At 43.9% G+C, this 23,555-nt stretch overlaps 1 protein-coding gene across 1 annotated transcript in view; it reads left to right on the plus strand.

Annotated features, from left to right (window-relative positions):
- Positions 1-472: 472 nt before the first annotated feature.
- Positions 473-23,555, plus strand: part of mre11a (MRE11 homolog A, double strand break repair nuclease) — a 46,254-nt gene continuing 23,171 nt past the window's right edge. Inside the window, 6 exon segments of the mRNA NM_001139908.1 lie at positions 473-487; positions 1,092-1,229; positions 1,324-1,456; positions 1,584-1,744; positions 2,015-2,102; positions 2,202-2,458. Of these exon segments, the coding sequence (NP_001133380.1) occupies positions 1,210-1,229; positions 1,324-1,456; positions 1,584-1,744; positions 2,015-2,102; positions 2,202-2,458 (659 nt within the window). The 5' untranslated portion in view covers positions 473-487; positions 1,092-1,209.

A 23,555-nucleotide genomic window follows, 5' to 3' on the forward strand; every position in this document is an offset into this window, starting at 1 on the left:
TAAAGTACAGATACCCCAAAAAACGACTTACGTAGAACTTTAAAGTATTTTTACTTAAGACCTTTACACCACTGCGCTCTCACTGCGCTCCAGTAACTAGAGAGTATATTCCTACTTTTCTGGGACTGGGTGAAGTCTGACATCATTCTTTCCTAATCTCTCATTTGTTCCTAATCTCTCATGTCTCTAAAATAAAACCTCTATGCCGCGATAAAAGCATATAGCCTATCTAGGCCTATAATTGAACATATCCTACCCTGCTCACGCCGGCGCACTACAAATCGAGCGCATCTAACTCCGCTTCATGGAGTTTATCGTCTTCTTTTGGGATTTGCTGTTTTTCTTCGTAAGACATTGTATGGCTACATACGGAGGCTTCATGTAAATAAAACTACATTTGCCTTTCGGAAATGACGTTTCCCGTGCTAACTTCCGTAAGGGGAGTTGTTCCCATGTACACAATAATCGAACGCGGGGAGTAGGAGAGGTGCGTGGTTTGTGAAGAGTAGCTATCTCGGTGTATAATGGACTTAGCTAGTATTTGAGAACATGATATTGGCATGGGGGTCAGATATGCCAGCTGTGGTATCATCTAATACACAGTCACTGCTAAGATTAGTCCATTTTACTAGCCGCTTTATAACAGCTACAGTTAGTTAGCTAGCTAACGTTAGCTAAATGTGCTTTTAATGCGTTGTTGGAATCTCATTGGCTAGTTAACTGCAGGGTGCTCTTAGTTAATATGTAACGTTATACATTAACCTCCGGAAATCCTAACCTTACCGAACTGCAAAACTGTAACGTTACCTTAGTCCTTAGATCAGCGTCAAGGCCGGGGAAAATTCAACTTAATCCGTGTATTCAGTCATTGGTCATATTGGATCCAGGAGTCTTTCCTACAGTTATCGGAGCTGGCTCAACCTCAGAATCATAGCTATGGGAGATGTGCATTGGCTCACAATGTTGTGGCAAACAGTATGACCTGAGCAGGGAAAACTCTGTGCCCCTGTGACAGGCTATACGTTAAGGCGACTGCTGGCATTTGTCAGAGCATCAACCAGCCTTTTCTTTCTCACTCTGTCTATCTGTAGGTGACATCTCCAGAGACGTGTTAATTGTATTGATCCAGGTGTTGACGTCACTCCCTCTCACTGCCTCTGCTGCTGAAGGGTTCTCTGAGAAGCTGCTCTGGACCCGTTTCCATTCAACATGACATCAGAGAACACCCTGTATGTAACGTCAGAATAATCTGCCTCGTCGTGGTGTAGTTGTCACTGAGTGCATCTGGAGACTCTGGGGTTCTGATTGTGGTTCTGTTGCCAGGGACGATGAGGACACCTTCAAGATCCTGATCGCCACGGATATTCACCTTGGTTACCTGGAGAAAGATGCTGTCCGTGGCAACGACACGTTCAACACCTTTGACGAGATCCTGAAGTGTGCCAAACAGAACCAAGTGTGTGTGTGTGTGTGTGTGTGTGTGTGTGTGTGTGTGTGTGTGTGTGTGTGTGTGTGTGTGTGTGTGTACACAGTGGAATGTCATTTCTCTCTCCCCCACACTCACCTCTTGTCTGTGTCCGCAGGTTGACTTCATCCTGTTGGGAGGTGATCTGTTCCATGAGAACAAGCCTTCCAGACGCTGTCTTCACTCCTGCATCTCTCTGCTGAGGAAGTACTGCATGGGAGACACTCCTATCCTCTTCGATGTCCTCAGTGACCAGGCTGTCAACTTCAGCAACAGCAAGTCAGTCTGTGTGTTAGCCCTGGCGTGGCGATGCTAGCCCTGGCGTGGCGATGCTAGCCCTGGCGTGGCGATGCTAGCCTTTGCTTGGACAGTATCCTCACACTTTTTTTTAATTGGTGAAAACCTATACATCACCTGTCACAAATGTTGAATAATATTCTAGTTGAACTTACTAGATAAAATATCCACGTATTATTAAAGACTTTCTAAACGTGGGTCGTATGTAAAGTACAGTATGTGCATCAAATGTTTCTGTGTGTGTGTTCTCAGGTTCCCGTGGGTGAACTACCAGGATGAGAATCTAAACATCTCCATCCCTGTGTTCAGCGTGCACGGTAACCATGACGATCCTACAGGGGTAAGCTCCGTTGCCAAGGTTTCACTCATCTAGCTTGAACCACAGACGCATCTGTCTGTATCTCTATGTGTAACTCTATCTCTCTCGTCTCCACTCCAGGCGGATGGGCTGTGTGCATTGGATCTCCTGAGCTCTGCCGGACTTGTCAATCATTTTGGCCGCAGCCAATCAGTAGAGAGGATAGAGATTAGTCCCGTCCTCCTGCAGAAAGGTAGCACAAAGCTAGCCCTGTACGGCATCGGCTCTATTCCTGATGAGCGTCTCTACAGGATGTTTGTTAACAACCAGGTGACCATGCTCCGCCCCAAAGAAGACCAGGACCAATGGTTCAACCTCTTCACCATCCACCAGAACAGGTGTGTTTATACTGTCCACCAGAACAGGTGTGTTTATACTGTCCACCAGAACAGGTGTGTTTATACTGTCCACCAGAACAGGTGTGTGTGTTTATACTGTCCACCAGAACAGGTGTGTTTATACTGTCTACCAGAACAGGTGTGTTTATACTGTCCACCAGAACAGGTGTGTGTGTTTATACTGTCCACCAGAACAGGTGTGTTTATACTGTCCACCTGAACAGGTGTGTTTATACTGTCCACCAGAACAGGTGTGTGTGTTTATACTGTCTACCAGAACAGGTGTGTTTATACTGTCCACCAGAACAGGTGTGTTTGTTTATACTGTCTACCAGAACAGGTGTGTTTTTACTGTCTACCAGAACAGTTGTGTTTATACTGTCTACCAAAACAGGTGTGTTTATACTGTCCACCAGAACAGGTGTGTTTATACTGTCCACCAGAACAGGTGTGTTTATACTGTCCACCAGAACAGGTGTGTTTGTTTATACTGTCCACCAGAACAGGTGTGTTTATACTGTCTACCAGAACAGGTGTGTTTATACTGTCTACCAGAACAGGTGTGTTTATACTGTCTACCAGAACAGGTGTGTTTATACTGTCCACCAGAACAGGTGTGTGTGTTTATACTGTCCACCAGAACAGGTGTGTTTATACTGTCTACCAGAACAGGTGTGTTTATACTGTCCACCAGAACAGGTGTGTGTGTTTATACTGTCCACCAGAACAGGTGTGTTTATACTGTCCACCAGAACAGGTGTGTTTATACTGTCCACCAGAACAGGTGTGTTTGTTTATACTGTCCACCAGAACAGGTGTGTTTGTTTATACTGTCCACCAGAACAGGTGTGTTTGTTTATACTGTCCACCAGAACAGGTGTGTTTGTTTATACTGTCCACCAGAACAGGTGTGTTTATACTGTCCACCAGAACAGGTGTGTTTGTTTATACTGTCCACCAGAACAGGTGTGTGTGTTTATACTGTCCACCAGAACAGGTGTGTTTATACTGTCTACCAGAACAGGTGTGTTTATACTGTCTACCAGAACAGGTGTGTTTATACTGTCCACCAGAACAGGTGTGTTTATACTGTCCACCAGAACAGGTGTGTTTATACTGTCCACCAGAACAGGTGTGTTTATACTGTCCACCAGAACAGGTGTGTTTATACTGTCCACCAGAACAGGTGTGTTTATACTGTCCACCAGAACAGGTGTGTTTATACTGTCCACCAGAACAGGTGTGTTTATACTGTCCACCAGAACAGGTGTGTGTGTTTATACTGTCCACCAGAACAGGTGTGTTTATACTGTCTACCAGAACAGGTGTGTTTATACTGTCCACCAGAACAGGTGTGTTTATACTGTCCACCAGAACAGGTGTGTTTATACTGTCCACCAGAACAGGTGTGTTTATACTGTCCACCTGAACAGGTGTGTTTATACTGTCTACCAGAACAGGTGTGTTTATACTGTCCACCAGAACAGGTGTGTTTATACTGTCCACCAGAACAGGTGTGTTTATACTGTCCACCAGAACAGGTGTGTTTATACTGTCCACCAGAACAGGTGTGTTTATACTGTCTACCAGAACAGGTGTGTTTATACTGTCCACCAGAACAGGTGTGTTTATACTGTCTACCAGAACAGGTGTGTTTATACTGTCCACCAGAACAGGTGTGTTTATACTGTCCACCTGAACAGGTGTGTGTGTTTATACTGTCCACCAGAACAGGTGTGTTTATACTGTCCACCAGAACAGGTGTGTTTATACTGTCCACCAGAACAGGTGTGTTTATACTGTCCACCAGAACAGGTGTGTTTATACTGTCCACCAGAACAGGTGTGTTTATACTGTCCACCAGAACAGGTGTGTGTGTTTATACTGTCCACCAGAACAGGTGTGTTTATACTGTCCACCTGAACAGGTTTGTTTATACTGTCCACCTGAACAGGTGTGTTTATACTGTCCACCAGAACAGGTGTGTTTATACTGTCCACCAGAACAGGTGTGTGTGTTTATACTGTCCACCAGAACAGGTGTGTGTGTTTATACTGTCCACCAGAACAGGTGTGTTTATACTGTCCACCAGAACAGGTGTGTTTGTTTATACTGTCCACCAGAACAGGTGTGTTTGTTTATACTGTCCACCAGAACAGGTGTGTGTGTGTTTATACTGTCCACCAGAACAGGTGTGTTTGTTTATACTGTCCACCAGAACAGGTGTGTTTGTTTATACTGTCCACCAGAACAGGTGTGTTTATACTGTCCACCAGAACAGGTGTGTTTATACTGTCCACCAGAACAGGTGTGTGTGTTTATACTGTCCACCAGAACAGGTGTGTTTATACTGTCCACCAGAACAGGTGTGTTTATACTGTCCACCAGAACAGGTGTGTTTATACTGTCTACCAGAACAGGTGTGTTTATACTGTCCACCTGAACAGGTTTGTTTATACTGTCCACCAGAACAGGTGTGTGTGTTTATACTGTCCACCAGAACAGGTGTGTTTATACTGTCCACCTGAACAGGTTTGTTTATACTGTCCACCAGAACAGGTGTGTGTGTTTATACTGTCCACCAGAACAGGTGTGTTTATACTGTCCACCTGAACAGGTGTGTTTATACTGTCCACCAGAACAGGTTTGTTTATACTGTCCACCTGAACAGGTTTGTTTATACTGTCCACCTGAACAGGTTTGTTTATACTGTCCACCTGAACAGGTGTGTTTATACTGTCCACCAGAACAGGTGTGTTTATACTGTCCACCAGAACAGGTGTGTTTATACTGTCCACCAGAACAGGTGTGTGTGTTTATACTGTCCACCAGAACAGGTGTGTTTATACTGTCCACCAGAACAGGTGTGTTTATACTGTCCACCAGAACAGGTGTGTTTGTTTATACTGTCCACCAGAACAGGTGTGTTTGTTTATACTGTCCACCAGAACAGGTGTGTGTGTTTATACTGTCCACCAGAACAGGTGTGTTTGTTTATACTGTCCACCAGAACAGGTGTGTTTGTTTATACTGTCCACCAGAACAGGTGTGTTTGTTTATACTGTCCACCAGAACAGGTGTGTTTGTTTATACTGTCCACCAGAACAGGTGTGTTTGTTTATACTGTCCACCAGAACAGGTGTGTTTGTTTATACTGTCCACCAGAACAGGTGTGTTTATACTGTCTACCAGAACAGGTGTGTTTATACTGTCCACCAGAACAGGTGTGTTTATACTGTCCACCAGAACAGGTGTGTTTATACTGTCCACCAGAACAGGTGTGTTTATACTGTCCACCAGAACAGGTGTGTTTATACTGTCCACCAGAACAGGTGTGTTTATACTGTCCACCAGAACAGGTGTGTTTATACTGTCCACCAGAACAGGTGTGTTTATACTGTCCACCAGAACAGGTGTGTGTGTTTATACTGTCCACCAGAACAGGTGTGTTTGTTTATACTGTCCACCAGAACAGGTGTGTTTGTTTATACTGTCCACCAGAACAGGTGTGTTTGTTTATACTGTCCACCAGAACAGGTGTGTTTGTTTATACTGTCCACCAGAACAGGTGTGTTTGTTTATACTGTCCACCAGAACAGGTGTGTTTGTTTATACTGTCTACCAGAACAGGTGTGTTGTTTATACTGTCCACCAGAACAGGTGTGTGTGTTTATACTGTCCACCAGAACAGGTGTGTTGTTTATACTGTCCACCAGAACAGGTGTGTTTGTTTATACTGTCCACCAGAACAGGTGTGTTTGTTTATACTGTCCACCAGAACAGGTGTGTTTGTTTATACTGTCTACCAGAACAGGTGTGTTTATACTGTCCACCAGAACAGGTGTGTTTATACTGTCCACCAGAACAGGTGTGTTTATACTGTCCACCAGAACAGGTGTGTTTATACTGTCCACCAGAACAGGTGTGTTTATACTGTCCACCAGAACAGGTGTGTTTATACTGTCCACCAGAACAGGTGTGTTTATACTGTCCACCAGAACAGGTGTGTTTATACTGTCTACCAGAACAGGTGTGTTTATACTGTCCACCAGAACAGGTGTGTTTATACTGTCCACCAGAACAGGTGTGTTTATACTGTCCACCAGAACAGTGGTGTGTTTATACTGTCCACCAGAACAGGTGTGTTTATACTGTCCACCAGAACAGGTGGTGTTTATACTGTCCACCAGAACAGGTGTGTTTGTTTATACTGTCCACCAGAACAGGTGTGTGTGTTTATACTGTCCACCAGAACAGGTGTGTGTGTTTATACTGTCCACCAGAACAGGTGTGTTTATACTGTCCACCAGAACAGGTGTTGTTTATACTGTCCACCAGAACAGGTGTGTTTATACTGTCCACCAGAACAGGTGTGTTTATACTGTCTACCAGAACAGGTGTGTTTATACTGTCCACCAGAACAGGTGTGTTTATACTGTCCACCAGAACAGGTGTGTTTATACTGTCCACCAGAACAGGTGTGTTTATACTGTCTACCAGAACAGGTGTGTTTATACTGTCCACCAGAACAGGTGTGTTTATACTGTCTACCAGAACAGGTGTGTTTATACTGTCCACCTGAACAGGTTTGTTTATACTGTCCACCTGAACAGGTGTGTGTGTTTATACTGTCCACCAGAACAGGTGTGTTTATACTGTCCACCTGAACAGGTGTGTTTATACTGTCCACCAGAACAGGTGTGTTTATACTGTCCACCAGAACAGGTGTGTTTATACTGTCCACCAGAACAGGTGTGTTTATACTGTCCACCAGAACAGGTGTGTGTGTTTATACTGTCCACCAGAACAGGTGTGTTTATACTGTCCACCTGAACAGGTTTGTTTATACTGTCCACCTGAACAGGTGTGTGTGTTTATACTGTCCACCAGAACAGGTGTGTGTGTTTATACTGTCCACCAGAACAGGTGTGTTTATACTGTCCACCTGAACAGGTGTGTTTATACTGTCCACCAGAACAGGTGTGTTTATACTGTCCACCAGAACAGGTGTGTTTATACTGTCCACCAGAACAGGTGTGTGTGTTTATACTGTCCACCAGAACAGGTGTGTTTATACTGTCCACCTGAACAGGTTTGTTTATACTGTCCACCTGAACAGGTGTGTTTATACTGTCCACCAGAACAGGTGTGTTTATACTGTCCACCAGAACAGGTGTGTGTGTTTATACTGTCCACCAGAACAGGTGTGTTTGTTTATACTGTCCACCAGAACAGGTGTGTTTGTTTATACTGTCCACCAGAACAGGTGTGTTTGTTTATACTGTCCACCAGAACAGGTGTGTGTGTGTTTATACTGTCCACCAGAACAGGTGTGTTTGTTTATACTGTCCACCAGAACAGGTGTGTTTGTTTATACTGTCCACCAGAACAGGTGTGTTTATACTGTCCACCAGAACAGGTGTGTTTATACTGTCCACCAGAACAGGTGTGTTTATACTGTCCACCAGAACAGGTGTGTGTGTTTATACTGTCCACCAGAACAGGTGTGTTTATACTGTCCACCAGAACAGGTGTGTTTATACTGTCCACCAGAACAGGTGTGTGTGTTTATACTGTCCACCAGAACAGGTGTGTTTATACTGTCCACCAGAACAGGTGTGTTTATACTGTCCACCAGAACAGGTGTGTTTATACTGTCTACCAGAACAGGTGTGTTTATACTGTCCACCTGAACAGGTTTGTTTATACTGTCCACCAGAACAGGTGTGTGTGTTTATACTGTCCACCAGAACAGGTGTGTTTATACTGTCCACCTGAACAGGTTTGTTTATACTGTCCACCAGAACAGGTGTGTGTGTTTATACTGTCCACCAGAACAGGTGTGTTTATACTGTCCACCAGAACAGGTGTGTTTATACTGTCCACCAGAACAGGTTTGTTTATACTGTCCACCTGAACAGGTTTGTTTATACTGTCCACCTGAACAGGTTTGTTTATACTGTCCACCAGAACAGGTGTGTTTATACTGTCCACCAGAACAGGTGTGTTTATACTGTCCACCAGAACAGGTGTGTTTATACTGTCCACCAGAACAGGTGTGTGTGTTTATACTGTCCACCAGAACAGGTGTGTTTATACTGTCCACCAGAACAGGTGTGTTTATACTGTCCACCAGAACAGGTGTGTTTGTTTATACTGTCCACCAGAACAGGTGTGTTTGTTTATACTGTCCACCAGAACAGGTGTGTGTGTTTATACTGTCCACCAGAACAGGTGTGTTTGTTTATACTGTCCACCAGAACAGGTGTGTTTGTTTATACTGTCCACCAGAACAGGTGTGTTTGTTTATACTGTCCACCAGAACAGGTTTGTTTGTTTATACTGTCTACCAGAACAGGTGTGTTTATACTGTCTACCAGAACAGGTGTGTTTATACTGTCTACCAGAACAGGTGTGTTTATACTGTCCACCAGAACAGGTGTGTTTATACTGTCCACCAGAACAGGTGTGTTTATACTGTCCACCAGAACAGGTGTGTGTGTTTATACTGTCCACCAGAACAGGTGTGTTTATACTGTCCACCAGAACAGGTGTGTTTATACTGTCCACCAGAACAGGTGTGTGTGTTTATACTGTCCACCAGAACAGGTGTGTTTATACTGTCCACCAGAACAGGTGTGTTTATACTGTCCACCAGAACAGTGTGTGTTTATACTGTCTACCAGAACAGGTGGTGTGTTTATACTGTCCACCAGAACAGGTTTGTTTATACTGTCCACCAGAACAGGTGTGTGTGTTTATACTGTCCACCAGAACAGGTGTGTTTATACTGTCCACCTGAACAGGTTTGTTTATACTGTCCACCAGAACAGGTGTGTGTGTTTATACTGTCCACCAGAACAGGGTGTGTTTATACTGTCCACCTGAACAGGTGTGTTTATACTGTCCACCAGAACAGGTGTGTGTGTTTATACTGTCCACCAGAACAGGTGTGTTTATACTGTCCACCTGAACAGGTGTGTTTATACTGTCCACCAGAACAGGTGTGTTTATACTGTCCACCAGAACAGGTGTGTTTATACTGTCCACCAGAACAGGTGTGTTTATACTGTCCACCAGAACAGGTGTGTGTGTTTATACTGTCCACCAGAACAGGTGTGTGTGTTTATACTGTCCACCAGAACAGGTGTGTTTATACTGTCCACCAGAACAGGTGTGTTTGTTTATACTGTCCACCAGAACAGGTGTGTTTGTTTATACTGTCCACCAGAACAGGTGTGTGTGTTTATACTGTCCACCAGAACAGGTGTGTTTGTTTATACTGTCCACCAGAACAGGTGTGTTTGTTTATACTGTCCACCAGAACAGGTGTGTTTGTTTATACTGTCCACCAGAACAGGTGTGTTTGTTTATACTGTCTACCAGAACAGGTGTGTTTATACTGTCTACCAGAACAGGTGTGTTTATACTGTCCACCAGAACAGGTGTGTTTATACTGTCCACCAGAACAGGTGTGTTTATACTGTCCACCAGAACAGGTGTGTTTATACTGTCTACCAGAACAGGTGTGTTTATACTGTCCACCAGAACAGGTGTGTTTATACTGTCCACCAGAACAGGTGTGTGTGTTTATACTGTCCACCAGAACAGGTGTGTTTGTTTATACTGTCCACCAGAACAGGTGTGTTTGTTTATACTGTCCACGAGAACAGGTGTGTTTGTTTATACTGTCCACCAGAACAGGTGTGTTTGTTTATACTGTCCACCAGAACAGGTGTGTTTGTTTATACTGTCCACCAGAACAGGTGTGTTTGTTTATACTGTCCACCAGAACAGGTGTGTTTGTTTATACTGTCTACCAGAACAGGTGTGTTTGTTTATACTGTCTACCAGAACAGGTGTGTTTGTTTATACTGTCTACCAGAACAGGTGTGTTTGTTTATATTGTCTACCAGAACAGGTGTGTTTGTTTATACTGTCTACCAGAACAGGTGTGTTTATACTGTCCACCAGAACAGGTGTGTTTATACTGTCCACCAGAACAGGTGTGTTTATACTGTCCACCAGAACAGGTGTGTTTATACTGTCCACCAGAACAGGGGTGTTTGTTTATACTGTCCACCAGAACAGGGGTGTTTGTTTATACTGTCCACCAGAACAGGTGTGTTTGTTTATACTGTCCACCAGAACAGGTGTGTGTGTTTATACTGTCCACCAGAACAGGTGTGTGTGTTTATACTGTCCACCAGAACAGGTGTGTGTGTTTATACTGTCCACCAGAACAGGTGTGTGTGTTTATACTGTCCACCAGAACAGGTGTGTGTGTTTATACTGTCCACCAGAACAGGTGTGTGTGTTTATACTGTCCACCAGAACAGGTGTGTGTGTTTATACTGTCCACCAGAACAGGTGTGTTTATACTGTCCACCAGAACAGGTGTGTGTGTTTATACTGTCCACCAGAACAGGTGTGTTTATACTGTCCACCAGAACAGGTGTGTTTATACTGTCCACCAGAACAGGTGTGTTTATACTGTCCACCAGAACAGGTGGTGTGTTTATACTGTCCACCAGAACAGTGTGTGTTTATACTGTCCACCAGAACAGGTGTGTGTGTTTATACTGTCCACCAGAACAGGTGTGTGTGTTTATACTGTCCACCAGAACAGTGTGTGTTTATACTGTCCACCAGAACAGGTGTGTTTATACTGTCCACCAGAACAGGTGTGTGTGTTTATACTGTCCACCAGAACAGGTGTGTTTATACTGTCCACCAGAACAGGTGTGTTTATACTGTCCACCAGAACAGGTGTGTGTTTATACTGTCCACCAGAACAGGTGTGTTTATACTGTCCACCAGAACAGGTGTGTTTATACTGTCCACCAGAACAGGTGTGTTTTTACTGTCCACCAGAACAGGTGTGTGTGTTTATACTGTCCACCAGAACAGGTGTGTGTGTTTATACTGTCTACCAGAACAGGTGTGTTTATACTGTCCACCAGAACAGGTGTGTTTATACTGTCCATCAGAACAGGTGTGTGTGTTTATACTGTCCACCAGAACAGGTGTGTGTGTTTATACTGTCCACTAGAACAGGTGTGTTTATACTGTCTACCAGAACAGGTGTGTTTATACTGTCTACCAGAACAGGTGTGTTTATACTGTCTACCAGAACAGTTGTGTTTATACTGTCCACCAGAACAGGTGTGTTTATACTGTCCACCAGAACAGGTGTGTTTATACTGTCCACCAGAACAGGTGTGTTTATACTGTCCACCAGAACAGGTGTGTTTATACTGTCCACCAGAACAGGTGTGTTTATACTGTCCACCAGAACAGGTGTGTTTATACTGTCCACCAGAACAGGTGTGTTTATACTGTCCACCAGAACAGGTGTGTGTGTTTATACTGTCCACCAGAACAGGTGTGTGTGTTTATACTGTCCACCAGAACAGGTGTGTGTGTTTATACTGTCCACCAGAACAGGTGTGTGTGTTTATACTGTCCACCAGAACAGGTGTGTGTGTTTATGCTGTCCACCAGAACAGGTGTGTTTATACTGTCTACCAGAACAGGTGTGTTTATACTGTCCACCAGAACAGGTGTGTTTATACTGTCCACCAGAACAGGTGTGTTTATACATTCCACCAGAACAGGGTGTGTTTATACTGTCCACCAGAACAGGTGTGTGTGTTTATACTGTCCACCAGAACAGGGTGTGTGTTTATACTGTCCACCAGAACAGGTGTGTTTATACTGTCCACCAGAACAGGTGTGTGTGTTTATACTGTCCACCAGAACAGGTGTGTTTATACTGTCCACCAGAACAGGGTGTGTTTATACTGTCCACCAGAACAGGTGTGTTTATACTGTCCACCAGAACAGGTGTGTTTATACTGTCCACCAGAACAGGTGTGTTTATACTGTCCACCAGAACAGGTGTGTTTATACTGTCCACCAGAACAGGTGTGTTTATACTGTCTACCAGAACAGGTGTGTTTATACTGTCCACCAGAACAGGGTGTGTTTATACTGTCCACCAGAACAGGTGTGTTTATACTGTCCACCAGAACAGGTGTGTTTATACTGTCCACCAGAACAGGTGTGTTTATACTGTCCACCAGAACAGGTGTGTTTATACTGTCCACCAGAACAGGTGTGTTTATACTGTCCACCAGAACAGGTGTGTTTGTTTATACTGTCCACCAGAACAGGTGTGTTTATACTGTCTACCAGAACAGGTGTGTTTATACTGTCCACCAGAACAGGTGTGTTTATACTGTCCACCAGAACAGGTGTGTTTATACTGTCCACCAGGACAGGTGTGTTTGTTTATACTGTCCATCAGAACAGGTGTGTTTGTTTATACTGTCCACCAGAACAGGTGTGTTTGTTTATACTGTCCACCAGAACAGGTGTGTTTGTTTATACTGTCCACCAGAACAGGTGTGTGTGTTTATACTGTCCACCAGAACAGGTGTGTTTATACTGTCTACCAGAACAGGTGTGTTTATACTGTCTACCAGAACAGGTGTGTTTATACTGTCCACCAGAACAGGTGTGTTTATACTGTTCACCAGAACAGGTGTGTTTATACTGTCCACCAGAACAGGTGTGTTTATACTGTCCACCAGAACAGGTGTGTTTATACTGTCCACCAGAACAGGTGTGTTTGTTTATACTGTCCACCAGAACAGGTGTGTTTGTTTATACTGTCCACCAGAACAGGTGTGTGTGTTTATACTGTCCACCAGAACAGGTGTGTGTGTTTATACTGTCCACCAGAACAGGTGTGTGTGTTTATACTGTCCACCAGAACAGGTGTGTTTATACTGTCCACCAGAACAGGTGTGTTTATACTGTCCACCAGAACAGGTGTGTTTATACTGTCTACCAGAACAGGTGTGTTTATACTGTCCACCAGAACAGGTGTGTTTATACTGTCCACCAGAACAGGTGTGTTTATAATGTCCACCAGAACAGGTGTGTTTATACTGTCCACCAGAACAGGTGTGTTTATACTGTCCACCAGAACAGGTGTGTTTATACTGTCCACCAGAACAGGTGTGTTTATACTGTCCACCAGAACAGGTGTGTTTATACTGTCTACCAGAACAGGTGTGTTTATACTGTCCACCTGAACAGGTTTGTTTATACTGTCCACCAGAACAGGTGTGTGTGTTTATACTGTCCACCAGAACAGGTGTGTTTATACTGTCCACCTGAACAGGTGTGTTTATACTGTCCACCAGAACAGGTGTGTTTATACTGTCCACCTGAACAGGTTTGTTTATACTGTCCACCTGAACAGGTTTGTTTATACTGTCCACCTGAACAGGTGTGTTTGTTTATACTGTCCACCAGAACAGGTGTGTTTGTTTATACTGTCCACCAGAACAGGTGTGTTTGTTTATACTGTCCACCAGAACAGGTGTGTTTATACTGTCTACCAGAACAGGTGTGTTTATACTGTCCACCTGAACAGGTTTGTTTATACTGTCCACCAGAACAGGTGTGTGTGTTTATACTGTCCACCAGAACAGGTGGTGTGTTTATACTGTCCACCAGAACAGGTTTGTTTATACTGTCCACCAGAACAGGTGTGTGTGTTTATACTGTCCACCAGAACAGGTGTGTTTATACTGTCCACCAGAACAGGTTGTGTTTATACTGTCCACCAGAACAGGTGTGTGTTTATACTGTCCACCAGAACAGGTTTGTTTATACTGTCCACCAGAACAGGTTTGTTTATACTGTCCACCTGAACAGGTGTGTTTATACTGTCCACCAGAACAGGTGTGTTTATACTGTCCACCAGAACAGGTGTGTTTATACTGTCCACCAGAACAGGTGTGTGTGTTTATACTGTCCACCAGAACAGGTGTGTGTGTTTATACTGTCCACCAGAACAGGTGTGTTTATACTGTCCACCAGAACAGGTGTGTTTATACTGTCCACCAGAACAGGTGTGTTTGTTTATACTGTCCACCAGAACAGGTGTGTTTGTTTATACTGTCCACCAGAACAGGTGTGTGTGTGTTTATACTGTCCACCAGAACAGGTGTGTTTGTTTATACTGTCCACCAGAACAGGTGTGTTTGTTTATACTGTCCACCAGAACAGGTGTGTGTGTTTATACTGTCCACCAGAACAGGTGTGTGTGTTTATACTGTCCACCAGAACAGGTGTGTTTATACTGTCCACCAGAACAGGTGTGTTTATACTGTCCACCTGAACAGGTTTGTTTATACTGTCCACCAGAACAGGTGTGTGTGTTTATACTGTCCACCAGAACAGGTGTGTGTGTTTATACTGTCCACCAGAACAGGTGTGTTTATACTGTCCACCTGAACAGGTGTGTTTATACTGTCCACCAGAACAGGTTTGTTTATACTGTCCACCTGAACAGGTTTGTTTATACTGTCCACCAGAACAGGTGTGTTTATACTGTCCACCTGAACAGGTGTGTTTATACTGTCAACCAGAACAGGTGTGTGTGTTTATACTGTCCACCAGAACAGGTGTGTGTGTTTATACTGTCCACCAGAACAGGTGTGTTTATACTGTCCACCAGAACAGGTGTGTTTATACTGTCCACCAGAACAGGTGTGTTTATACTGTCCACCAGAACAGGTGTGTTTATACTGTCTACCAGAACAGGTGTGTTTATACTGTCCACCAGAACAGGTGTGTTTATACTGTCCACCAGAACAGGTGTGTTTATACTGTCCACCAGAACAGGTGTGTTTGTTTATACTGTCCACCAGAACAGGTGTGTTTATACTGTCTACCAGAACAGGTGTGTTTATACTGTCTACCAGAACAGGTGTGTTTATACTGTCCACCAGAACAGGTGTGTTTATACTGTCCACCAGGACAGGTGTGTTTGTTTATACTGTCCATCAGAACAGGTGTGTTTGTTTATACTGTCCACCAGAACAGGTGTGTTTGTTTATACTGTCCACCAGAACAGGTGTGTTTGTTTATACTGTCCACCAGAACAGGTGTGTGTGTTTATACTGTCCACCAGAACAGGTGTGTTTATACTGTCTACCAGAACAGGTGTGTTTATACTGTCCACCAGAACAGGTGTGTTTATACTGTCCACCAGAACAGGTGTGTTTATACTGTCCACCAGAACAGGTGTGTTTATACTGTCCACCAGAACAGGTGTGTTTATACTGTCCACCAGAACAGGTGTGTTTATACTGTCCACCAGAACAGGTGTGTTTGTTTATACTGTCCACCAGAACAGGTGTGTTTGTTTATACTGTCCACCAGAACAGGTGTGTGTGTTTATACTGTCCACCAGAACAGGTGTGTGTGTTTATACTGTCCACCAGAACAGGTGTGTGTGTTTATACTGTCCACCAGAACAGGTGTGTTTATACTGTCCACCAGAACAGGTGTGTTTATACTGTCCACCAGAACAGGTGTGTTTATACTGTCTACCAGAACAGGTGTGTTTATACTGTCCACCAGAACAGGTGTGTTTATACTGTCCACCAGAACAGGTGTGTTTATAATGTCCACCAGAACAGGTGTGTTTATACTGTCCACCAGAACAGGTGTGTTTATACTGTCCACCAGAACAGGTGTGTTTATACTGTCCACCAGAACAGGTGTGTTTATACTGTCCACCAGAACAGGGTGTGTTTATACTGTCCACCAGAACAGGTGTGTTTATACTGTCCACCAGAACAGGTGTGTTTATACTGTCCACCAGAACAGGTGTGTGTGTTTATACTGTCCACCAGAACAGGTGTGTTTATACTGTCCACCAGAACAGGTGTGTTTATACTGTCCACCAGAACAGGTTTGTTTATACTGTCCACCAGAACAGGTTGTTGTTTATACTGTCCACCTGAACAGGTTTGTTTATACTGTCCACCTGAACAGGTGTGTTTGTTTATACTGTCCACCAGAACAGGTGTGTTTGTTTATACTGTCCACCAGAACAGGTGTGTTTGTTTATACTGTCCACCAGAACAGGTGTGTTTATACTGTCTACCAGAACAGGTGTGTTTATACTGTCCACCTGAACAGGTTTGTTTATACTGTCCACCAGAACAGGTGTGTGTGTTTATACTGTCCACCAGAACAGGTGTGTTTATACTGTCCACCTGAACAGGTTTGTTTATACTGTCCACCAGAACAGGTGTGTGTGTTTATACTGTCCACCAGAACAGGTGTGTTTATACTGTCCACCTGAACAGGTTTGTTTATACTGTCCACCTGAACAGGTTTGTTTATACTGTCCACCTGAACAGGTTTGTTTATACTGTCCACCTGAACAGGTTTGTTTATACTGTCCACCTGAACAGGTGTGTTTATACTGTCCACCAGAACAGGTGTGTTTATACTGTCCACCAGAACAGGTGTGTTTATACTGTCCACCAGAACAGGTGTGTGTGTTTATACTGTCCACCAGAACAGGTGTGTGTGTTTATACTGTCCACCAGAACAGGTGTGTTTATACTGTCCACCAGAACAGGTGTGTTTATACTGTCCACCAGAACAGGTGTGTTTGTTTATACTGTCCACCAGAACAGGTGTGTTTGTTTATACTGTCCACTAGAACAGGTGTGTGTGTGTTTATACTGTCCACCAGAACAGGTGTGTTTGTTTATACTGTCCACCAGAACAGGTGTGTTTGTTTATACTGTCCACCAGAACAGGTGTGTTTGTTTATACTGTCCACCACAACAGGTGTGTTTGTTTATACTGTCCACCAGAACAGGTGTGTTTATACTGTCTACCAGAACAGGTGTGTTTATACTGTCCACCTGAACAGGTTTGTTTATACTGTCCACCAGAACAGGTGTGTGTGTTTATACTGTCCACCAGAACAGGTGTGTGTGTTTATACTGTCCACCAGAACAGGTGTGTTTATACTGTCCACCTGAACAGGTGTGTTTATACTGTCCACCAGAACAGGTTTGTTTATACTGTCCACCTGAACAGGTTTGTTTATACTGTCCACCTGAACAGGTGTGTTTATACTGTCCACCTGAACAGGTGTGTTTATACTGTCAACCAGAACAGGTGTGTGTGTTTATACTGTCCACCAGAACAGGTGTGTGTGTTTATACTGTCCACCAGAACAGGTGTGTGTGTTTATACTGTCCACCAGAACAGGTGTGTTTATACTGTCCACCAGAACAGGTGTGTTTGTTTATACTGTCCACCAGAACAGGTGTGTGTGTTTATACTGTCCACCAGAACAGGTGTGTTTGTTTATACTGTCCACCAGAACAGGTGTGTTTGTTTATACTGTCCACCAGAACAGGTGTGTTTATACTGTCCACCAGAACAGGTGTGTTTATACTGTCCACCAGAACAGGTGTGTTTATACTGTCTACCAGAACAGGTGTGTTTATACTGTCCACCAGAACAGGTGTGTTTATACTGTCCACCAGAACAGGTGTGTGTGTTTATACTGTCCACCAGAACAGGTGTGTTTGTTTATACTGTCCACCAGAACAGGTGTGTTTGTTTATACTGTCCACCAGAACAGGTGTGTTTGTTTATACTGTCCACCAGAACAGGTGTGTTTGTTTATACTGTCCACCAGAACAGGTGTGTTTGTTTATACTGTCCACCAGAACAGGTGTGTTTGTTTATACTGTCTACCAGAACAGGTGTGTTTGTTTATACTGTCTACCAGAACAGGTGTGTTTATACTGTCCACCAGAACAGGTGTGTTTATACTGTCCACCAGAACAGGTGTGTTTATACTGTCCACCAGAACAGGTGTGTTTATACTGTCCACCAGAACAGGTGTGTTTATACTGTCCACCAGAACAGGTGTGTTTGTTTATACTGTCCACCAGAACAGGTGTGTTTGTTTATACTGTCCACCAGAACAGGTGTGTTTGTTTATACTGTCCACCAGAACAGGTGTGTGTGTTTATACTGTCCACCAGAACAGGTGTGTGTGTTTATACTGTCCACCAGAACAGGTGTGTGTGTTTATACTGTCCACCAGAACAGGTGTGTTTATACTGGCCACCAGAACAGGTGTGTGTGTTTATACTGTCCACCAGAACAGGTGTGTTTATACTGTCCACCAGAACAGGTGTGTTTATACTGTCCACCAGAACAGGTGTGTTTATACTGTCCACCAGAACAGGTGTGTTTATACTGTCCACCAGAACAGGTGTGTTTATACTGTCCACCAGAACAGGTGTGTTTATACTGTCCACCAGAACAGGTGTGTGTGTTTATACTGTCCACCAGAACAGGTGTGTGTGTTTATACTGTCCACCAGAACAGGTGTGTTTATACTGTCCACCAGAACAGGTGTGTTTGTTTATACTGTCCACCAGAACAGGTGTGTTTGTTTATACTGTCCACCAGAACAGGTGTGTTTATACTGTCCACCAGAACAGGTGTGTTTTTACTGTCCACCAGAACAGGTGTGTTTATACTGTCCACCAGAACAGGTGTGTGTGTTTATACTGTCCACCAGAACAGGTGTGTGTGTTTATACTGTCCACCAGAACAGGTGTGTGTGTTTATACTGTCCACCAGAACAGGTGTGTGTGTTTATACTGTCCACCAGAACAGGTGTGTGTGTTTATACTGTCCACCAGAACAGGTGTGTGTGTTTATACTGTCCACCAGAACAGGTGTGTGTGTTTATACTGTCCACCAGAACAGGTGTGTGTGTTTATACTGTCTACCAGAACAGGTGTGTTTATACTGTCCACCAGAACAGGTGTGTTTATACTGTCCACCAGAACAGGTGTGTGTGTTTATACTGTCCACCAGAACAGGTGTGTGTGTTTATACTGTCCACCAGAACAGGTGTGTTTATACTGTCTACCAGAACAGGTGTGTTTATACTGTCCACCAGAACAGGTGTGTTTATACTGTCCACCAGAACTGGTGTGTTTATACTGTCTACCAGAACAGGTGTGTTTATACTGTCCACCAGAACAGGTGTGTTTATACTGTCTACCAGAACAGGTGTGTTTATACTGTCTACCAGAACAGGTGTGTTTATACTGTCCACCAGAACAGGTGTGTTTATACTGTCCACCAGAACAGGTGTGTTTATACAGTCCACCAGAACAGGTGTGTTTATACTGTCCACCAGAACAGGTGTGTTTATACTGTCCACCAGAACAGGTGTGTTTTTACTGTCCACCAGAACAGGTGTGTTTATACTGTCCACCAGAACAGGTGTGTTTATACTGTCCACCAGAACAGGTGTGTGTGTTTATACTGTCCACCAGAACAGGTGTGTGTGTTTATACTGTCCACCAGAACAGGTGTGTGTGTTTATACTGTCCACCAGAACAGGTGTGTGTGTTTATACTGTCCACCAGAACAGGTGTGTGTGTTTATACTGTCCACCAGAACAGGTGTGTGTGTTTATACTGTCTACCAGAACAGGTGTGTTTGTTTATACTGTCCACCAGAACAGGTGTGTTTGTTTATACTGTCCACCAGAACAGGTGTGTTTATACTGTCTACCAGAACAGGTGTGTTTATACTGTCCACCAGAACAGGTGTGTTTATACTGTCCACCAGAACAGGTGTGTTTATACTGTCCACCAGAACAGGTGTGTTTATACTGTCCACCAGAACAGGTGTGTTTATACTGTCCACCAGAACAGGTGTGTTTATACTGTCCACCAGAACAGGTGTGTTTATACTGTCCACCAGAACAGGTGTGTTTATACTGTCCACCAGAAAAGGTGTGTGTGTTTATACTGTCCACCAGAACAGGTGTGTGTGTTTATACTGTCCACCAGAACAGGTGTGTTTATACTGTCCACCAGAACAGGTGTGTTTGTTTATACTGTCCACCAGAACAGGTGTGTTTATACTGTCCACCAGAACAGGTGTGTGTGTTTATACTGTCCACCAGAACAGGTGTGTGTGTTTATACTGTCCACCAGAACAGGTGTGTGTGTTTATACTGTCCACCAGAACAGGTGTGTGTGTTTATACTGTCCACCAGAACAGGTGTGTTTATACTGTCCACCAGAACAGGTGTGTGTGTTTATACTGTCCACCAGAACAGGTGTGTGTGTTTATACTGTCCACCAGAACAGGTGTGTGTGTTTATACTGTCCACCAGAACAGGTGTGTTTATACTGTCCACCAGAACAGGTGTGTTTATACTGTCCACCAGAACAGGTGTGTTTATACTGTCCACCAGAACAGGTGTGTTTATACTGTCCACCAGAACAGGTGTGTTTATACTGTCCACCAGAACAGGTGTGTTTATACTGTCCACCAGAACAGGTGTGTTTATACTGTCCACCAGAACAGGTGTGTTTATACTGTCCACCAGAACAGGTGTGTTTATACTGTCCACCAGAACAGGTGTGTTTATACTGTCCACCAGAACAGGTGGTGTTTATACTGTCCACCAGAACAGGTGTGTTTATACTGTCCACCAGAACAGGTGTGTTTATACTGTCCACCAGAACAGGTGTGTTTATACTGTCCACCAGAACAGGTGTGTTTATACTGTCCACCAGAACAGGTGTGTTTATACTGTCCACCAGAACAGGTGTGTTTATACTGTCCACCAGAACAGGTGTGTTTATACTGTCTACCAGAACAGGTGTGTGTTTATACTGTCCACCAGAACAGGTGTGTTTATACTGTCCACCAGAACAGGTGTGTTTATACTGTCCACCAGAACAGGTGTGTTTATACTGTCCACCAGAACAGGTGTGTGTGTTTATACTGTCCACCAGAACAGGTGTGTGTGTTTATACTGTCCACCAGAACAGGTGTGTGTGTTTATACTGTCCACCAGAACAGGTGTGTGTGTGTTTATACTGTCCACCAGAACAGGTGTGTGTGTTTATACTGTCCACCAGAACAGGTGTGTTTATACTGTCCACCAGAACAGGTGTGTTTATACTGTCCACCAGAACAGGTGTGTGTGTTTATACTGTCCACCAGAACAGGTGTGTGTGTTTATACTGTCCACCAGAACAGGTGTGTTTATACTGTCCACCAGAACAGGTGTGTTTGTTTATACTGTCCACCAGAACAGGTGTGTTTATACTGTCCACCAGAACAGGTGTGTTTATACTGTCCACCAGAACAGGTGTGTTTATACTGTCCACCAGAACAGGTGTGTTTTTACTGTCCACCAGAACAGGTGTGTTTATACTGTCCACCAGAACAGGTGTGTGTGTTTATACTGTCCACCAGAACAGGTGTGTGTGTTTATACTGTCCACCAGAACAGGTGTGTGTGTTTATACTGTCCACCAGAACAGGTGTGTGTGTTTATACTGTCCACCAGAACAGGTGTGTTTATACTGTCCACCAGAACAGGTGTGTGTTTATACTGTCCACCAGAACAGGTGTGTGTGTTTATACTGTCCACCAGAACAGGTGTGTGTGTTTATACTGTCTACCAGAACAGGTGTGTTTGTTTATACTGTCCACCAGAACAGGTGTGTTTATACTGTCCACCAGAACAGGTGTGTTTATACTGTCCACCAGAACAGGTGTGTTTATACTGTCCACCAGAACAGGTGTGTTTATACTGTCCACCAGAACAGGTGTGTGTGTTTATACTGTCCACCAGAACAGGTGTGTGTGTTTATACTGTCCACCAGAACAGGTGTGTGTGTTTATACTGTCCACCAGAACAGGTGTGTGTGTTTATACTGTCCACCAGAACAGGTGTGTGTGTTTATACTGTCCACCAGAACAGGTGTGTTTATACTGTCCACCAGAACAGGTGTGTGTGTTTATACTGTCCACCAGAACAGGTGTGTGTGTTTATACTGTCCACCAGAACAGGTGTGTGTGTTTATACTGTCCACCAGAACAGGTGTGTGTGTTTATACTGTCCACCAGAACAGGTGTGTGTTTATACTGTCCACCAGAACAGGTGTGTTTATACTGTCCACCAGAACAGGTGTGTTTATACTGTCCACCAGAACAGGTGTGTTTATACTGTCCACCAGAACAGGTGTGTTTGTTTATACTGTCCACCAGAACAGGTGTGTTTATACTGTCCACCAGAACAGGGTGTGTTTATACTGTCCACCAGAACAGGTGGTGTGTTTATACTGTCCACCAGAACAGGTGTGTGTTTATACTGTCCACCAGAACAGGTGTGTTTATACTGTCCACCAGAACAGGTGTGTTTATACTGTCCACCAGAACAGGTGTGTTTATACTGTCCACCAGAACAGGTGTGTGTGTTTATACTGTCCACCAGAACAGGTGTGTGTGTTTATACTGTCCACCAGAACAGGTGTGTTTATACTGTCCACCAGAACAGGTGTGTTTATACTGTCCACCAGAACAGGTGTGTGTGTTTATACTGTCCACCAGAACAGGTGTGTGTGTTTATACTGTCCACCAGAACAGGTGTGTGTGTTTATACTGTCTACCAGAACAGGTGTGTTTATACTGTCCACCAGAACAGGTGTGTTTATACTGTCCACCAGAACAGGTGTGTGTGTTTATACTGTCCACCAGAACAGGTGTGTGTGTTTATACTGTCCACCAGAACAGGTGTGTTTATACTGTCCACCAGAACAGGTGTGTTTATACTGTCCACCAGAACAGGTGTGTTTATACTGTCCACCAGAACAGGTGTGTTTATACTGTCTACCAGAACAGTTGTGTTTATACTGTCCACCAGAACAGGTGTGTTTATACTGTCCACCAGAACAGGTGTGTTTATACTGTCTACCAGAACAGGTGTGTTTATACTGTCCACCAGAACAGGTGTGTTTATACTGTCTACCAGAACAGGTGTGTTTATACTGTCCACCAGAACAGGTGTGTTTATACTGTTTACCAGAACAGGTGTGTTTATACTGTCTACCAGAACAGTTGTGTTTATACTGTCCACCAGAACAGGTGTGTGTGTTTATACTGTCCACCAGAACAGGTGTGTGTGTTTATACTGTCCACCAGAACAGGTGTGTGTGTGTTTATACTGTCCACCAGAACAGGTGTGTGTGTTTATACTGTCTACCAGAACAGGTGTGTTTATACTGTCCACCAGAACAGGTGTGTTTATACTGTCCACCAGAACAGGTGTGTTTATACTGTCCACCAGAACAGTGTGTGTTTATACTGTCCACCAGAACAGGTGTGTTTATACTGTCCACCAGAACAGGTGTGTTTATACTGTC

The sequence above is a fragment of the Salmo salar genome, chromosome ssa20 (assembly GCF_905237065.1).
Source record: "Salmo salar chromosome ssa20, Ssal_v3.1, whole genome shotgun sequence".
Lineage (NCBI taxonomy): Eukaryota > Metazoa > Chordata > Actinopteri > Salmoniformes > Salmonidae > Salmo > Salmo salar.